Genomic DNA, 20,361 nt, shown 5'->3' with positions numbered 1-20,361 from the left:
AAAAATAATCAATTCGAGAATGACCCTTTGTCACTGTAGAGCAACATGAATATGTTCTTTTACTAGGGTATAGCCTTCTCCATGGGTCACATAGATTAAGTTCTCTTATGTAGTTCCATATCTTTTTTCTAGACTGTATGTGTGTTGTATCTGATCCTGTTGAGCGGTCAAGGCTAGGAGATAATGTGCAATTAAAGTCTCCAGCAATTATCAATTTTCCTGACAAAGAAGACAGTAAAAGAAAAAAATTTTCAAAAAAACTTGGACAATCTGTATTAGGACCATACACATTTGCCAAAATAATATTTTCATTAAGAATAGATCCTTGAATTATTATGTAACGCCCTGCTGTGTCCTGTAAAACCTTGGATATTTGAAATGGAATTGACTTGTGTATTAAAATCATAACCCCCCTAGAGTTAGGAGAAAATAAAGCTGAATAAATGTGGCCTTTCCAACGCCTTTGTATTGGTGTCGTGTCATTTGAAGATATATGACATTCTTGTAAAAATACAATTGAGGGATTAATTTGTTTAATTCTGGTCATTACTTGTTTTACTTTAGTTAATTTCCCCAAACCTCTCACATTCCACGATGTTATTTTAAGTTCTGAAGTAGAGTCCATTACAGTGTTAGTGCCTAAATTGAGATCTGCTTATTATTACAAGCTTGTACCCTAGCCTGTTATAGTAAAATGCAATTGCCCCTGTTACTGAAAAATAATTAAATATACATAGGATGCTTCTCTTAGCACTGGCTCCCTGAACTCGCCAGTGCTTTACTCGTACATACCCATAAACTGGAGATTCAACACTTTGTGTCACCGATCCTATCGCTAGGAGCAGCATAACACGGATCACAAGCATATTCTCTGCCATATGCTCCCACAAACCAAGCGGCTTAACATATTAGAAATTGAACAGCCTATAATAAAAACTGAAATAACCACAAAAAAACAAGACAAAACAAAAAAAACAGCTTATATCAAGTTCAAAATATTCAACGGATTATAATAGAGAGAACTACTAAATTCAAATATGAAAAATTAGAAGTCACTGACCACAACCGTACCGAGTTCCATCAGCCAGGTCCCTTTGAACTGTCAATCAATCCTATTTCACATACATATCAGTCTCAAACGTAAAAAGAAAAATATAGTTATATATATTTCGTTACATGACAGTTCCTTTCTTCTGTATTCGGTCATTCTTGATTGAAGGGTTAAGAGCTTGAATCCTTTAGGTTGTGAATGAAATTTTCCACCTCAGCTGGACTCTCAAAAGTGCGGTCTCGTCCTGCATGAGTGACGCGCAACTTCGCTGGAAAAATGATTCCATATCGGATGTCCATGGCTTTAAGCTGTTGCTTCACTTCGTAGAATTTCCTTCTATTCAGATGCGTTTCTCTGGCGATATCCTGAAAAAACTTTACTTCGCGTTCGTCATATGTTACCTTGCCTTTGGCCCGCACGACTTGTAACACTTTGTCTTTATCCTTAGAATTCAAGAAGCGCATAATGAGTATTCTGGGAGCGTTCCGATCTCGGCGGTCCTGTAAGCGGTGAGCTCTTTCAATGGTTATCGGGTTGGTAAAGGACTCTGGTCCCAGTACCTCAGGCAGCCATCTCTCAAGGAAACCCACCGTGTCTGAGCCCTCAGCGCCTTCAGGAAGGCCAACGAGGCGCACATTATTACGACGACTTCGATTTTCCTGGTCTTCCAGTTTAACTCCAAGAAGTTTCACCTGTTGCTGAAGAGTGTCTACGGTATTTTGCAGTACGGACACCTGATCTTCTGTATCGCTGATACGTTGTTCTGCAGTTGACATCCTGTCAGAAAATTCCTTAACTTCTTGTTTAACCTCCTGTATGGCTGAAAGGATTCCTGTAAATTGGACTGAAAAGTCTTCTCTCATGCTTGCAATTGCACTCATAATGTTGCTCTCTTGATTTTTGTCAGTAGACCTATTTGCGCTGACTTCTTTACCCTCAGGTGCCATGCTAGCATGAGGATTAGCAGGCTCGGCATTGGATTCGTCTTGATTTGGATGTTTTTTCTTTGTTGTTCGCGATGCCATTTTGTCGTAGTGTTGTTTACAGTGACTTATATGTAACGTTAGCCTATTTGTTCAGTTTCAGACCGTTATAAGGCTGTTTAAAAATGAAATCGCCGCATGCTGTAAGAGCTCAAATAAACGCGTGCGATCAGTGTGCCGCCATGTTGAAAAACCCTGTATGGATCTTTCTATTGCTGTCGTATTAAAAAAAAGTTCTTTGACTCATCCTTTGATGTACTTTGTTTCTGTTTCCATTAGGTGACAAAATTAAAAGAAGCTGCAGTCCGTAGCTTTTTTGGGTTAAAAATGATCCAAAAGTGGATGTTACTTTCTTGTTCAGATGACATTTTCTGGTGAAAATTATTATGTTGGTCATACTTCCAAAAAGTAGAATCTAGCGAATGCCAGTATCCGCACCACCAGCGCGGTGATTGACAGCCGCACATTCTCCTCAAAACATTGGATTCATCCGCGCGGTGCCGTGCCGAGGCACAACGCACATAAAGTTGATAATTCCGCGAATAACTGCAATTGCAGATTTCGAACAGAGATGGCGACAAAGAGGAAAAACTGCGGACTGCAGCTTTAAATAAAATTAAAAATTAACAATTTATTTTTATTTTTATTTTTAACTACTCTTACAGTAACGTGAAGCATTTCTGGTCTCAAATTTCTTACAGTTTATAAAATTGTGAATTTCTGTCATGATGGTTCTTTTCCATATCTCGTGGGCTGTGTCCAAAATCGTCCCCTATACCCCTATACCACTATTTGAGGGGACAGCCATTTGTAGTGGTGTCTGAAACCACAGTGGACGTTATTGAGTGCACTCATTCAATCCCATAATGCACCACAATAATGAGTGAACAACCGATGTACGCTCAACGGCTCAACCCATAATGCACTGTGAGAGTCACGAGCCGAATGAAGAATGCTAGTTTCCATGACAGATTTCAAGATAAATCTTTTCATTACTTCTGGAGCTGCCAGTTTGCTGTTTCAAATGATTATCAAAAACATGCAAAAGCAGCAGCCCTTCCGGCACATTCAGTGTCCGAATTCACTCACTCACTCGTTTTCATTCACTCCTTCAAGTGGACTATATTAGTGGAGTAATGTCGGGAATAGTGAATGAGGGTATAGGGGGTGATTTCGAACACATCCATGATGAACCAACAAGACTCAAGTGGTGAATTAATCTTTTCGGTTTCCAGTACAGACTGCAAAGCTTCAGCCTATGGGGATGTGACGTGACAAAAGAAGGAACGACTCGGATCGGGAGGTGAGGTGAGGTGAACTAACAGACTGCATAGCCTGAAGACCCAGATAAGCAATGAATTAAGCGTTTCTGTTTCTCATAATTTGGCCTTGGATGCATTATAGTTTTTTTCTGATTCTATATGTGATCGTTTGTGTCAGTTGATGTGTTGTGGAATTTGGCTATTAACATGTAACATTTGAATTATATTCAGCTGAAATGAACAAAATGACTTAATTAAAAAAATTAATAATTCATTTTGGTAAACGAGACTCAAAGATCCGAGTCAGTAAAATTATCCGAATTCTGCATGTTTTCTATAACAACGTCTGACGTTACATTTCACATGGCGTGAGGAAGTCCCAAAAACCATGCGATATCCAATCAGAGCAGTCAGACTGAAACGGATTTCCAGAGATGCCATTTGAATAGGATTTCAAACCCCATATTAATGTAACTCGAAATGGATTTGTAATTTTTTTTGCCGTTCACACTTACTAATTCTGATCGGATTTCAATCGGATATGTACAAAAATTGGATTTGGACTGACAGTCTGAACGAGGCTTATATCATTCAGTGTGTTCCATGAAAACCTTGGAATGCACTAAAATAGAGCAGACATCTTGAATGAAATTGTATACGTTATATAGGATTCAGATGATGGGATTCAGTGTACCAGCTAATGTTGGAGAAAGAGATGGGGAGGAAACATTTGGAGGAGGCTAGAACTGCTAGATGGTTTTATTACATTCAACGAACTTAAGGGTTAGTTAGAATAACATGAAGAAACAGTGGATAAGAAACAATCATCTCCAGATTTAAGTCCGGACAAATGGCTCTTAATAGTACACTGTAGAGAATATGGAAACATGACGCAGGGAAATGTGACCATTGCAAGGAGAAAGAGACATTAGAACATGTGATGATAATCAGTGATAAATATTATAATGAAAGGATGTGATTTCAGAAAAATTACTCTGGGAACATATAATCTTTTCTTTCCTCTATACATTTCGGTAGCATCTTTGTCATTTCAATGTATTGTCAGTATCATCAGTCACATTTGCAAATTTAAAACGAATCTATTCTGTCCTTGTTGAAAATGAATAACTCATTTGTAGTGAAGGACATGTCCCTTTTTGTGCAGTCAGTCAACATTTCACAAACAGGATGTCGGATTACTTTATTTTGTTCATGAAGAAGTGCATTTGGGTCACATTCTATTCAAGGTAATGACGCTGCTACACAGAACTTTATGCCCCATAGAGGCTTTCACCACAAATGACAGCAAAACAAATTTTAATTCCATATATTTAGGATTATGTTTTGTGCATGCTATCTTTGCATTGCACCCCCTTTCCCTCCTTGTTAAACAAGACTGACTCATAAACTGAATGGATGAATGACTTGCCCTTTCTCGTTCAGTTTTCAATCTTAAGTTCCTTTAAGCTCCTAAAAAACAATGTTTTTTAATTCATATTGCCAAAGCATTTGCAAGGTTGCAAAAGTTGATCAGCATCATAACTTTGAGAATGTGATGACTGATTGTACTGGTTATATTCGTTCAGTATGTCCAACCCAATGAAATGCACCTATACAGTCCACACTTGAAAACGGTTAGCTCAAACCACCAAAGAAGTCACACGTTTGAAATTGAGATTCAAAGGGGAGAGACTTCCGTGTATGAAAATGAACAAAACTGATCCGTTCAATTTAGGGGTGTAACGCTACATGTATTCGTCCTGAACCGTCACGGTATGGACGTCACAGTTCAGTGCATACAGTCAGACGACGAATACAGTCAGTTACAGGCGATCCACACTCCAATCCAGAAGGGGGCGCACATGGTAATGCAACGCTGTTTGCTAACCGCCACTTCAGGAAAAAGAGCAGCAGAAGAAGAGACGATCTATGCACCATCCCAAAAACAAGACTGAATCCGAAATCACCTCCTAAACTCTTAATCACTATTCCCTACGTTAGTCCACTAATACAGTTCACTTGAAGGAGTGAATAAAAACGAATGAGCGAGACAGTCGTTGAGCGTACATCGGCTGTACACCTTGTGGTGTTATTGTGGTGCATTGTGGGATTGAATAAGTGCACTCTATAACGTCCACTATGGTTTCGGACACCACTACAAATGACTGTCCCTTCATATAATGCCCTATTTGAGGGTATAGGGGGTGATTTCGGATTCAGCCCAAGAGTTCAGATGGTACGCAAGAGCTTGCTAGTAGCCTATACGCTGAGTTTCGATACATTTTTGTGACGCACTACACTAATTCACGGAAAGGAAACCGGGACTGCAGAGAGCGGCATCCTGTTTGTTTTCTTTAGTTTACAAAAGCACAATGTTTTGTTTCTATTGTGAGTGTACACAGATAAAAATAGACCATTTACAGTTTGGAATGACGTCTTACTCTTATCTCTTATCTATATGACCATAAAATGACGAAGTATTCCTGAGAGTTGTTTCTGCTGTTATAATGAGACAAAAACATTTGGCATTGTGCCGATTTGTGTTGTAGAAGTGTCTCTTCTGTCCAGTGATGAAATGCGTGTCCTGGACATGGGAAGCCTCAGGTGCCGCTTCACTCGCTGTCTCGTCGTGGAAAGGTGAAGTAGGCTCAGATGAAGATGCCACTTTTTCTCCTTCTTGCTCACCTTTTAGTGATTTCTGGAAAAAGCGTAATATTGAACTTTGTGCATCCACCATTGTCACTGCATGTTAATGAACTCTCACGCGCAAAGACAATGACAGCGTAGGCTACTCGCATCACATTAATGAATCAAAAATCAAACCAATATGTTTGAAATGAACAAGTTTGAAATCAATACGTTTGAATCAAGCCAATAAGTTTGAAAACAGCCGTTGCATTTTACAGCGCATCATTGGTCAATCTCTCATTCAGAGCAGGGGGTCTCCAACACGTCGCTCGCGAGCTACCAGTAGCTCGTGGCCTGATTTGAGGTAGCTCGCCAAGGGCCGTTCACATATCGCGTCTTTTGCGCTCAAGTTCGTTCAAATGTAGGCGCGCGGCAAGCGTGCTCATAATTGTTACGGTGCTCTCCGTAACAACATTGAAAGCTCAGTCAACATGAAGGATGTGGGTGTACAAAACTCTTTTCTCTTCTCCGTAAATAAATCTTGTAGCAAAGCTACAGCAAGCGTTTCTCGGTGGTGGAAATCTGTCGTTGTGGAGAGCGCAGTGCATGGTTGCAGTAACGACAGACGCCACGGGCAAATCGGACCGAATCTTACTATTAATAATAAAAGATAAGCTAATCATGTGCATTGTAAATGTCAGTAATTTATCTTTTTTGACTCATTCTTTTTTATAAAAATAAAATGATTTAAAGGCTGAAATATGTGAGGTTTATCTTTTTATAAAACCTTTTTTGTCAAAACTTCATTTGAACTTGATGCATGTTAGTAGATAACATGTTGCAAGACACTCCTTTAAAATCTGGCTATCATTTTTAATGTTATTATTTTAATGTTTATGTAAACAAAGTGCATATTGATGCAAATTTTATTTATTATTTGCTGGTTTTCGACTTAAAACTTGGTGAATTGATGTCATTGTGTAGTATTAGTACTTTTTGAACAGGATTCTGTGATAACCGTGATCATTTTTGTCACTACAACCATGAAATGAAATATTCATGCCATTTCATCTCTGGTTATGATCAACTAAAATCAACTATAATTGTGTTTTTACAGTATAATATGCAAAGTACAATTTTCTATAAAAAGAAATAATCTCTAATTCTGTTCTTTTCTCCGACATTTAAGGGTGACATATTTAGGCCTACAAAAACAATTTTAGGTCTAAAACAGTTTTGATAGTTGTTAATATGAGAGTTATGAGACATTATATTTAAGAGATTTAAGTATTGTATTACATGAGTAGCTCTCGGCCAATTTCCTTTTTAAAAAGTAGCTCTCAAATGAAAAAAGGTTGGAGACCCCTGATTTAGAGTAACAAATCAACAATTCCTTAATTTTTTTTATTTATTTTAAGCAACCAGAAATCTGGGATTTTTTATCGACCCTACAAAAAAAATATGACCTATGCAAGAGTGCATTGTTTACTGCTTAATACTCTATCGGACGCTGCACTGTACCAACTAGGGGACTATATGCTACTACTGTAGGTGGAACAAACTGTAATTTGCACGACTGTCTGTTCAAAATAAATGAATAGAGACCTAGCATTGGGGATTTGTTGCTTTTCCTGTTGTACCAAACTCCTATCGAACATTGACTCCAAAACCGAGGACCGTACCGAACCGGGACTTCTGTGTACCATTACACTCCTAATTCAAATTAAAAGATTATTTTAAAAACACTGATTCATTCACGAACGACACATCACAGGACCTTGGGAACATAGAACCTTGGAAAAATAGATGCGCTCCTCACAGCTCATACTTTACCAGGGTTAACAATTAATCCTGGACATTCATAGTCTGATGATTCACACTGTACATTCCTAAACCCTGGGATCATATTCTTGTTTGCATAACTGATTTAAATACCTGCTTTTCTCATGCTTTTGCGTCAATAAAAAAAAATGTGTTGCCGTATAAATCGTCCTTGGCTGTTTTACAAAGTGCAGAGTTTCTGTGAATGTACAACGCACGTAATAAGAGGCAAGTGCTGTTCAATTTGTTATTGGATTCCTTTTGCTAAGCGTTAAGCCATAACATTCTAACAACGCATTGTTTGCTTACATGTTTGGCACCAACATGCTGAGAGTTATAACAATGATTTAGAACGGTGGCTTAAACACATTATAAAAAAGCCCTTCAGAATTCATGTAGCAAAGATTATTAATTTATGTTGCCCTGAAAACGTTAGACACTACAAACAAGGCTATGGCATTGAGGTTTTATTGTTTTTGAGATTAAAACATAAAATCAATACTTATTCCCTGCCACAATTAATTAATTTACTATGAATGACTTTGCATGGTTATACATTCAAGTATTTCACAAGGACAGGATAGGTAGTGCCTATGTGCTTCTGGTTGTAGTGGTGACAGACTATCTCCACCTCATATACGTCAAAGGAGACTTTAACTCGCTCGTTTGGGGACGTGAGAAAACACAGCGTGTACAGGGCAAACTCAAACTCTGGGCTCACACCAAGAAAGATGCTTCCTTTGGGTTTAATTCCATTCTTCCAACTGAACTGGAGAGCCAACATGTGTTTGTTCTCATCCGGCTGGGAATATGAAAATTAGAAGAAAAAGAAATGATGATTATGCATTAAAAAGAGATTAATGTGATTAGACAGACAGATAGAGAGTGTAATTGATTAAATGGTTGATTACAAGTATTCTGCAAAAGATTTTCCTCAACAGATTTCCGCTAGTTAGTATATCATGCAAAGTGGTTTGAACATTGTATAATTGTATAGTAATTTTAATTAAAGCTGCTGTAATTGATGTTAAAGTACTTTAGTACTTTAGTTCTACGAGACTAAGTGCCCCTCATTCTACAACCCAGACACTTTTAAGTAACCATTATATTTTCCCATTATATAGTCATTTTCCCTCGGGATTTTCCTATGGTGTTTTATAATGGATTCAATTTAAAATAAAGCCTGTTGTAAACATAAATTGACAATAATTTTAATTAAAAAAATTTATTTTGTTTTGTTCTACAACGTCAATTACACATCCATACCGGAAACACGAATTTTGAAGCTGTTATGTTCATTTTTGAAAACGTACATTTTTAATAAACAACTAGATAAGACAGTTTGGGGTGTGAGTGTGTGCAGTGTAGGTAGTAGAACAAAATGTCAAAATATCGTTGTTATGTTTACCACAGGCTTTACTCATAAATTGAAAAAACCATTATAAAACCGCATAGGAAAATCTCGAAGGAAGCAGCAGCGAATTAGTCTTCCGGGTTCTGACGTCATACCTGCACCACTTATTATTATTGCATTATTATATGATTATTATAACACCAAACCTCACTGGTGCTTGCGTGATGACACCATGACGCCAAGTGATGTGACACGCAACAACCAATGAGGTTTGATGCTTTTTGCCATGTCGCCATATTGGATTTTGTAATGACATAGGCCCCGTCCTAAATGGCACCCTAAGCTCTCACGGTCTTTCATGATGTAAAGCCGCTTTGATCAGGAGTTCTCAACTCTGGCCTTCGAGGTCAACTTTCGTTTAGCTCGAACCCTGATCCAACGCACCTGCCTACAACATTGCAACGCATTCTCATCCTAGGGCGTCATATACTGACGCTTTTGACATTTCGTCTACATCCAACGCACATGGCACCCTGTAGCGTCAATATGACACGCACAGAGCTTTGTTCGGTTATGGGTAGGTTTAGGTCTAGTGTAGGGTTAGGGTTAGACCGGTAGGAGGCGCCTTCTGGCCCATATCTATCTGCGTCTCATATTGACGCTAAAGGGTGCCATGTGCGTTGGATGTAGACGAAATGTCAAAAGCGTCAGTATATGTCCTGAAGACCTTGATTAGCTTGTTCAGATACACTTAAAAAAAATGATATAATCAATAAGTTGACAACATAAGTCATTACATATCATTGCTTAACTCATCAAAATAAGTTGAACAATTAAAAAAAAAAATTCTTATGTTATTCAAGATTCAACAATTTTTTTTAAGTCAGTTCAATATAATTTAAGTTGAAATTACTTTTTTTCTTCTTCTTTTTTTTTTTTTTACAGTTTATGGTTGATTAGTGTTGGAGAAAAAGTCTGCAGGAACGTGGATCTCGAGGACCAGACTCGAGAACCTTTAGAAACCATTGATTATTACTGTATGGGACTTTATTGTATCTTTTTTGTTACACAAAAGAAAGAAAGTCATATGATTTTGGAACGACATGGAGGTGAGTAAATAATGGCAGATTTTTATTTTTTTGGGGGGTATTTCTTTAAACCTAAGTTATTACAACATAACTATTTTTATTAATTTATTAAAACATTCAAATATTTAATCAATTTTATAATGTATCTGTTATTACTAAGAACAAACTAAATGAATCTAAGTGGTATTTGTACATTCCAGTGATGTTACAAACATACCTGTGGTGATTTGGCACTCGCACTATATCCTTTGTAGTCGATGTGTCCTAGTTTCTCCTGTAAGTACAACTGAATCCAGTTATGGAAACCAATGACGGTATGGCCTCCTCTCGTCTCTCCTACAAAGACATGTTCAAAACCAGAAGAGTCCGGTCTTGTGTGGAGAGAGAAACAATCAAAACCTAGCTTTTAAAAATGACTTTATGTTACATAAATGAATATCAAGTTACCTGTCTGTGTGAACAGGGACCAAATTCATCACACATTCTTAAGAATAAAAGTTGTCTTAAAGTTTTTTATGTATCAGAAATAGCTAAATATATTTTCCACTGCACTGTGACATACATCCGACTGAGTGAAACAGATTATTGAAGAAGAAAAAAATTCTATCCATCGGTTGTTGATTGGATGGAGGCAGATCATAATGCAAGCTTGCTGTCAAATGAAAGACACTTTTTTACAGGGTTTATGGAGACTAAATGATTGGAGGAGTTCAGAATAAGTCACTAGAGGGAAGTCTTTCGTTTCACCTGAAGATTGAGTTATGACATTGTGATTAAAAATAATGGTGTGAGAATTGTTTTTTAACTTGTTCTTAAAGGGATACTCCCCCCAAAAATGAAAATGAAAACGAACATGACGGCAACGAATACCCAGTGAAGAAAAATACTAATATTGAACTATTTTCCCCTTAAACCATCACTTCCAGTCAGCTGTTATACGCGCATTCAGGTGTTCAAGGTTGACATATATCAGCATGTTGTGAAGGGTGATGCAAGCACATTGTGAAGCTCATGCGAGAAATGACAGTCCTCTGTGCTTCTGCACTATTTCTTGCACGAGCTTCACAGTGTGCTTATGTCACGCACCACGTAGTGCTTCACGATGATCTCATGTATGACAGCTGGCCAGAAGTGATGGTATCACTGTATGGTCTCACTATTGTTCTCTCACACACACCTATCATCCACTGGGGTCATATAGGTTATTGTCGTGTTCTTTTTGCATGGTTTTTGAAACATCAACTTTTGGGCACCCATTCACTTGCATTATACGACTCAAGACTCAAAGAGATGGATTATTTTTCTAAAAATATAAATTTTTGTTCTACTCAAGAAAGAACGTCATATACATCTGGCATAGCATTAGTAAGTAAAAAATACGTAAATGATGTGAGAATTTATATTTTCGGGTGGATTATCCCTTTAAGACAAATATTTTTGTGAATCTGGCCCCAGATAATCTCCTGCAAACTGTTTTGAATCCTCTATACTTACTTACTGGATCCTCTCCTGGCATACAACTCAAACCAAATTTGATATAGCTGCTTCTTGAAGTCTGTGGTTTTCTCCGGAGAGAGATGCTTCTTCACTAGATATTTGTGGGCAATCTAATGTTAGCAAATACACAATTGTTGCAAATTAATATTCAGTACACTGTGTTACGGAAATTGTAAGGTATAATAAGCTCATTTCTCTTTTTAGTTTGACCTCTGTGCATGGTACTTCACAAGAATTAAAACAAACATCTCAAACTGTTATTTTGAAAAACAGAATACAGCTGAATTATTTCTCATCACATTAATAAATAACTTCCGTGACCCATTTATTACCTTCATAGTGGGAGTCTTTATGATTGAATCCAGGAACTTGTGATTTTCCAGTTCTTCCTCTGGTGTGACAATCTCTGGTTCACCAGTAGCACTTTCATAGTTGTCCAGAAGTGAGATGAAAGCTAAAATGACACAAATGTCATTATGAAGACAAAATATTTCAGCTTCATCTCTTAATTAGTACCTATACTTGTTTAGATCAATATTATTTCCAATCATGTCATGACAAGTAGAATGTCATTATTCCATTGATCACTGCATATAGTATATGTTATTTAATTCAATAAATTCCTCTTTTTGTTTGTGAAGTTTGTTTTTACTTTTTACAGAAAAAAAGAACCATCACACATGATGATAGAGTCTTCTTACATTTCTTTTGTTACTGATTCTTGAAGGTCAGATGGAATTCTGGGCTCACTATTAACATAAGTCCTGTACGGAGGGAGGTTTTTATTTTAATTTATGTTTTACATCAGTTCTTCTGTGTGGATAAATCTGATGGTTTGAGATACAGGCCTACCCATGTTTGCCTGTAATTGCAATATATTCTGAAAAATTTCACAATTTCAATGGTTTGCTGCTAGAGGGAAATCTTAGTTAACCCATAAACCAGTATCTGTATTAGGGCTGGGCAACTGGGCCTTAAGATCTACTTTCCTGCTGAGTTTAGCTCCAACTTTAATCAAACTCACCTATCTGTAGCTTTCTTTGGCTGCTTCCGAAATCGCATACTCTCCCGAGTAGATACTTATTTTGAATATGTAATTAATTCATGATGTAATTACTTATCATGTGATCTACCAGACTTCCCTCTCCATGCAAACCTAGACGTCCCTCTCCCTAGTCACTTCCTCCAGCTCTTCCGTGGGAATACCGAGCCGTTCCCAGGCCAGCCGGGAGACATAATCCCCCCAGGGGTCTCCTCCCAGTGGGACGCGCCCAGAACACCTCCCTGGGAAGGCATCCAGGAGGCATCCAGAACAGATGCCCGAGCCACCTCAGCTGGCCCCTCTCGATGAGGAGGAGCAGCGGCTCTACTCCGAGCTCCTCACCCTCACCCTCACCCTCACCCTCACCCTATCTCTAAGGAAGCGCCCAGCCACCCTGCGGAGAAAGCTCATTTCAGCCGCCTGTATCTGGGATCTTGTCCTTTCGGTCATGACCCACAGCTTATGACCATAGGTGAGAGTAGGAACGTAGATTGACCGCTAAATCAAGAGCTTCGCCTTGCAGCTCAGCTCCTTCTTCATCACGACAGACCGGTACATTGACCGCATTACTGCAGAAACTGCACTGATCCGTCTGTCGATCTCCCGTTCCATCCTTCTCTCACTCGTGAACAAAACCCCAAGATACCTGAACTCCTCCACTTGAGGCAGGAACTCTCCACCAACATGAAGCGAGCAAGCCACCCTTTTCCCACTGAGAACCATGGCCTCGGACTTGGAGGTGCTTATTCTCATCCCAGCCGCTTCACACTCGGTTGCAAACCGTCCCAGTGTATGCTGAAGGTCCTGGTCTCATGAGGCCAACACGACAACATCATCCGCAAAAAGCAGAAACGAAATCGTGTGGTCCCCAAACCGGACACCCTCCGGCCCCTGGCTGCACCTAGAAATTCTGTCCATAAAAATGATGAACAGAACCGGCAATAAAGGGCAGCCCTGCCGGAGTCCAACATTCACCGGGAACAAGTCTGACTTACTGCCGGCAATGCGAACCAAGCTCCTGCTCCGGCCGTACAGGGATCGGACAGCCCTTAACAGAGAGTCCTGGACCCAATACTCCCAGAGCACCCTCCACACGACGCCGCGAGGGACACAGTCAAATGCCTTCTCCAAATCCACAAAGCACATGTGGATTGGTTGGGCAAACTCCCATGAACCCTCCAGCATCCTGGAGAGGGTATAGAGCTGGTCCAGTGTTCCACGACCGGGACGAAAACCACACTGTACTTTCCGAATCCGGGGTTCAACTATCGGCGAACAAAAACAGAGCCTATTAAATGCTTATTATTAAAATGTGAAAATTTAAATGACGGGTAATAATAGATTATGACAGAATTTTTCACGACCATGTCTGACAAAATGACGGACAATGCGGAAGTCTAACGCGACCTCTGCCTACTGTATGCGATTTCGGATGCAGCCTTGGTAATCCTAAAGACCTTGATTAGCTTGTTCAGGTGTGTTTGATTAGGGCTGTGCTGGAAAGAGGATCTCAAGGGCTAGAGCCACACCCCTGCTCTATGTGGTTTTTACCTGATCTCGGATGCAGTTTAAAAATTTAGAGATTTTTTAATTACACATTTGTATAATAAAAAAGTAAGAGTAATAGTTAGTTGTCCTTTAAGTCCTCCATAAAACACACAAATCAAGCCATATAATTAATAAAATAAGACACTTAATGTTTAATGACCAGCATTCGAACAGTTTGAGTGCTTCGTAACAGTGAATACTTTTGCAAAGCAGTTCAGTTAAGCCAGAAAGCTCAGTTTCTACCATCTTCTTTCATATTGGTTGAGTGGCTCATCAATTGCACAAAGTTAAACATCTAAATTTTCTCAAAGACACCCTAGACACACAAACACACACACACATCTAATTCACCAGACGTCACTGTCTCAAGATCTCATTTATAAATGAATAGGATGAGTTTGTTATGTCACCTAGAATTGTGGCATGTGTGGATGGAGCAAAAACACAATTTTAAACCCAGAATTTATATTTACGGGTTTTGTTTTCTCAAAAGTTTAAAAGTATTTTCTCAATGCAAAAATTCTCAATACGAATTCATCACACTTAATACAAAACTAACCTGACTTCTCCACCACGGACAATTCAGACAACCCCAGGTTGTCAAGATAATATAATACAATAATAATAATAATAATTTGTTACATTTATTTAGCGCTTTTCTAGGTACTCAAAGCGCTTTACATGGAAAGGGGAATCTCCTCAACCACCACCAATGTGCAACATCCACCTGGATGATGCGACGGCAGCCATATTGCACCAGAACGCCCACCACACACCAGCTTACTGGTGGAGAGGAGACAGTGATGAAGCCAATGGGTGCTTCTCAATATCCCTCCTCGTCTCCTCTCTCCTCCGTCCTCCATCCTATGACCCGGAAACCGATCGAGCACAGCCATCTTGAAGGACATCTCAATTCTCTAATTGCACAGCGAGGAGTCGAGGATCGAGGAGTGAGGAGGCTTCCTGAGGAGTTATGAGCGAGGATGCACAGGTGTATCCCATGCGGAAGAGTTGTATTGACTAAAACGTGACGCACGTATCAATTCTCCTCCCCCTTCACATCGGTCACAATAATTTTGATTTATACTTTACCTTTGCAGTTTATATAAACCACACATCTCACATATTTCAACAAGGTATCTTGCTTTATTATTATTTATTATGAATTTCTTAAATGAACAAACTTCAACAACATAAGGGCAGATCCTCTGAGCGCTGCTGATGACGCGGTGAAGTAAAGCACGAGTGATCAAGTATTCCAATGTATAAAAAAAAGCTTTCATTCGATCCCTCCGTCCTCGCGTCTTATCCTTGCAGCCTTCCCTCGTATCCTACAGGGGGTGGAGCTGAGACGCGAGGAAAGGAAGAGAGGAAAGGAAACGAGGATGCACAAATAAGAATTGAGAAGCACCCAATCAGTATATGGGGATGATTAGGAGGTCAAGATGGACCGAGGCCAAGGGGCAAATTTGGCCAGGATGCCGGGGTACACCCCTACTCTTTTTCGAAGGACATCCTAGGATTTTTAATGACCACAGAGAGTCAGGACCTCGGTTTAACGTCTCATCCAAAGGACGGTGCTCTTTTGACAGTATAGTGTCCCTATCACTACATTCTGGGGTGTTAGGACCCACACAAGACCACAGGGTGAGTGCCCCCTGCTGGCCTCACTAACACCTCTTCCAGCAGCAACCTGGTTTTCTCAGGAGGTCTCCCATCCAGGTACTAACCAGGCTCAACCCTGCTTAGCTTTAGTGAGCAACCAGTCTTGGACCGGTGATATGGCTGCTGGGACAATATTACTGTGCCTCTGGGAAATTCCTGTCCCAAATAATAGAAGCCACTATCACTACCTCAAACCACTATCCTCAAATCTTGCCCTGCAGAGTTTAGCTCTAACCCTGATCAAACACACCTGATCAAGGTCTTCAGGATCACTAGGAAATCACAGGTAGGGGAGTTTGATCAGGGTTTGAGCTAAACTCTGCGGGGCAGTGGCCCTTCAGGACCGGATTTGAGGAATCCAGGGCCCGTATTCATAAAGATTCTAAGAATCCTCTAAGAAAACTCTTAATTTAGCTTAAAAACTTTTACGTAGGAGTCTTAGCTTAAAAGCGATTCGGGACCGATCTGAGAGCAACTCTGAGTAAGGAAAAGACAAAAACTTTCATCTTAGTAAAGAGGCGGGTTTGACCCCATTGCTATGTATGACACAATCTTTTGAAGACTGTGATTGGTTGGTTGTCCAAGAAGAAAAAAAAAAAAGTGATTTTAAGGATAGGGTCTATTCTAAGCCTTCACTTTGAAATTACATACGTCATTTTTCCTATTTGACCGTTCTCACACACACACACACACACACACACACACACACACACACACACATTATATATGTGTATATACATCCTTTTTTTTTTTTTTTTTTATGCTGTTAATTTCCTATAAGGTATTTGATTGGCTTAGAATGATAAAAATTGTTCCACTCTTTCCAATTACACTGATTGCTGGCATGTCTATTTAAGTGGTGGTTTGAATGTTGGTTTTAATGTATCAAACATGGAATTTTCCCAGTTGCCAAATATCGTAATGTAGTGATTACTTTCATTTCTGGCGCTATGGCATTTCTGTGCTGTTTCGGAGATGTTAGCGCGTCTCTAATAAGATCTGTCACAAACATGATCCCTGCACAATCTAATCTATAGCGTCTTATTAACTCACTGTTATTCATTGTCTGCAACACATTTCTTCTCCCTCTTCGTCTTTCTGCCATTTTCTCCTCTTCTAAAGAAACTCTTAAGCCTCTTAAAAGTCCTCGTCCGTGCGCCTAACAATTTTGACCTTAAGACCTCTTTTAAGGGTTAAGATGCTTTCTGAATGACTTTTTTCTTTACTAGGATTTTTTCTTTAATTTTAAGAGTAAACGCCCACATTTCTAAGAATTTTCTTAGAATTTTGTCACTAGGAGCTACTCTTTGCATTAAGATTCTTTATGAATACGGGCCCTGATCTATAGTCTATATCGCTGCCCTTCTCAGGTGCACGCTGGTCCAACACAGGATTATTAATACTAACTCTGAGTATTACCTCACAGAGAGAGCGTGTCTATAGTCTTCCAACACCATCACTGTCCCTGCTGTGGACATCAGAGCATAGATTCTTTAGTACTTCTATTCTTCAGCTGCACAGCATATACCAGACAAGACTTCCACTGCTCTTTGCAAGAATAAGAGTTTATTCACGGCCGGGAGCTCACAACCAAGAGACACTCCCTGAACAGAAAGATACATGTGCATTTATTTCTTGTAGTTGAGTAAAAATCAATGTTACTCAAGCTGGGCAGTAACCACCATAGACAGAGATTAAAAATGGGCAAATTGTAATAGTTCAATTTTTTGTCTGGTCTGCCTCAGCGGCCTAACAGCACACTGGTCAATGTCAAAAAGATTGAGATGACCAATCAAATCAAAGAAGGCGAAACTTACTGTTCACAGAAGCAGAGCGTGAATTCCAGAGTGAAGCGTCAGTTTAACGTTGAAAGAGAATGAGGGAAGATGTAAATAGCTAAACATTTATTACAGGTCAACAGTTTCACGATAGAAATGTTAAACGACAAGACAGTAACACCTTACAGACAGTAAGACTTGTTCTCAAGTCTTCTTCACTGTGATTGTGTCCACAAGGTATGCAACCACACTCACAAAGACAAAGATAAACGTTGGAAAACATTACTTTAATAATAATTATCTTGAAAACAGGAATAATACACACGCTAACATAAACGAGAACCGACAAACACTGGGAGAACTGAGGACTTACAAGCAGGAACTAAACAAAGAAGCTGATGAGGTAATTAACAGAACAGGTGGAGCCAAATGAACTAATCAGAACATAGGAAAACTGGGTCACAGAGAACAAAACAGATTAGACATGTGAAAGATTGCATATACTGACATGGTGATTGATATTTAATGATCTATTTTAATGAAGCTAATCATATGACAGTGAGTTCCACCGTGTTAAGCACTTCTTAGGTAGGTCTAGATTCTTTGATCATGTGATGGCACATGGTCTTTGATCTGAGCATCCTTAGTCTGCACATTCCCTGTAGAAACACTCTTTTGCCCCCTCTGAGGCCATTACATAAAACATTTCTATCACACTTTAAAATGAACAAAATCATACATATTAGCTGATTTCCTACCCAAGAAAGTCTCCTTTTTGAAAATGTTTTCGTCAACAAAAGTGAACAAAGGCAACCCTGCTCCATCATTGCAATCGTCAATACCTGCCAGATCTCCCGCTTTGCCCTGTGAGATAAAGCAAAGTTTGAGGAACTTCCAAAAGCATTTTCACTTTTTTTTTTTCATGCATGGCTGGCATAACTTTAGACAGGGAGTTAATTACTGAGTATCATTATCAATACTATTATTATATCTGAAGACAGGAATGCTTCAATTGCTGGTTTGTGTGTACATTTCAGAATAGAACCTTAACCAGAATATTGTTATGTTAACATGTTCATTAAGTACAACTACAGTATAATAAAGATGAATTATTAATGCAATCAATTAGTTGTGATTAAATCATATAATTACTATATATCATTAACAATCCTAGTAAGCATCCAAGGTAATGTTTTGCAGCCATGTCCAAAAGTGTCACTGTGAATGGTTTTCTAAACACAGCACCAAAGAACAATGCTCATCTCAGTTTGTATGTGTTAAATAGGAGCTCTCTGACCTTATGACCTTATGTCAACAAACATAAAATAGAAAGTGCATGTCACTTTTTAGTGTAAATTGGAAAGGATGCATCAGAAAGCAGATGTCAAATATTATTCAGAATTATTATTTATATTATTAATATTATAATTATAATTTCTATTTCTCGAGAGCTTGTAAACTTCACACAGAAAAGATTTCAGAATTACCTGTAGAGATATGCGATAATCTATCCCAGGTCTCAGCCGATTGATGTCATTGTCCCAGAGTTCCTGAGTCATAGCTGAAAGTTCTCGATCACCTTCAATCATGTTTTCTTTTCTTTTGAATTCCTTAGGATTCACTACAGGTGTTAAAATATACTTCATTGCTTTAAATTCATGACTTAAAATTTCATTTTAAAAAGGGTTCAATTTTAATATAAAAAAACCCCCAAAAATTGGTAAGTGACTCAGGAGGAAAAATGTATTTAATGAAACATTTGTTGTAGTTGCTTTGTTTTTTTCAGAGTGTAATTATTATTATCGTATGTAAAAAACCTGAATACTACACTGTGTTCTGAACTGACACCTGAAAACAATACAATATATAAAAAATATATGTATCCACTGACCTGGTTCCTCTCACCGATGTGGGTTAGTGGTAGATTTGGATTGTCTTCTTAAAAACAGTGAGGGCAGGTATGCCACAACAGCTTAGCGCAATGGTGTTCCCGCACATGGACTGGTTGGGTAAGATGCAGCAAGCTTCCCACACTATGACAGAGGGCCCATTCTAAAGGGTTAGCCAGTGTCAGCAACTCTAGCCAAAGGGATTAGAGCAGCTTTTGAATGTCCCTCAACAGTGAGGGCAAGTGCTTTGCATTTGTTTTCGTGAGGTATTGACCCTTTACCTGACATTGTGGACCTTCTTCTAAAGCCTGACTCAACTCCCAATACACTCAGACTGGACAGACATTTACTTGCCTTCATTTCATATGAAAGCAACGAAATCTCCAAATTTCCTGTCCAATAAATGACCATTTGAATAGCTTACAGGGTTAATATTTAGATTTTGGGTGATATTAAAGGGGCTATATGTAGTTTTCAGTGGCCTCTAGCGGTGATGTTTCAGATTGCAACCAATACAAAGCGGAGGTTTCTCCATGATTCAAAAGCCCTGCCGATGTTGATCCGTGTTTTCGTCCGAAGTTGATCGGATTCACGTTTGGCCTGACGAGCTTCAGCAGATAAAACTTTTTTTGTGTGTTTTATCATTATGTGGAGTTTGTGTTGGAGTCTGTGTTGTGCTGGGAGCAGGTCGTTTCTTAGTGTTGGCAGACTCCATGTCATAAGTTGCAGTGTCGTCGCTGTTGAGTGCAGAGTCA

The 20,361-nt window shown here is 39.0% G+C and overlaps 1 protein-coding gene across 1 annotated transcript; it reads right to left on the bottom strand.

The window, feature by feature from the left end:
• Positions 1-8,259: 8,259 nt before the first annotated feature.
• endou2 (endonuclease, polyU-specific 2) lies at positions 8,260-19,306 on the bottom strand (the record flags this gene model as incomplete). The annotated part of the gene is made up of 6 exons (XM_082141443.1): positions 8,260-8,547; positions 10,405-10,558; positions 11,682-11,794; positions 12,017-12,138; positions 18,476-18,581; positions 19,205-19,306. The coding sequence occupies 6 exons, from the start codon at positions 19,304-19,306 to the stop codon at positions 8,296-8,298; spliced, it is 849 nt and encodes a 282-aa protein (XP_081997569.1). The 3' UTR covers positions 8,260-8,295.
• Between the last annotated feature and the right edge of the window lie 1,055 nt (positions 19,307-20,361).

Source organism: Leuciscus leuciscus (assembly GCF_965113295.1).
Source record: "Leuciscus leuciscus genome assembly, chromosome: 16".
NCBI lineage: Eukaryota > Metazoa > Chordata > Actinopteri > Cypriniformes > Leuciscidae > Leuciscus > Leuciscus leuciscus.
Note: the sequence above shows the minus strand (reverse complement) of the source record. Positions and strands in the feature narration are given on the sequence as shown.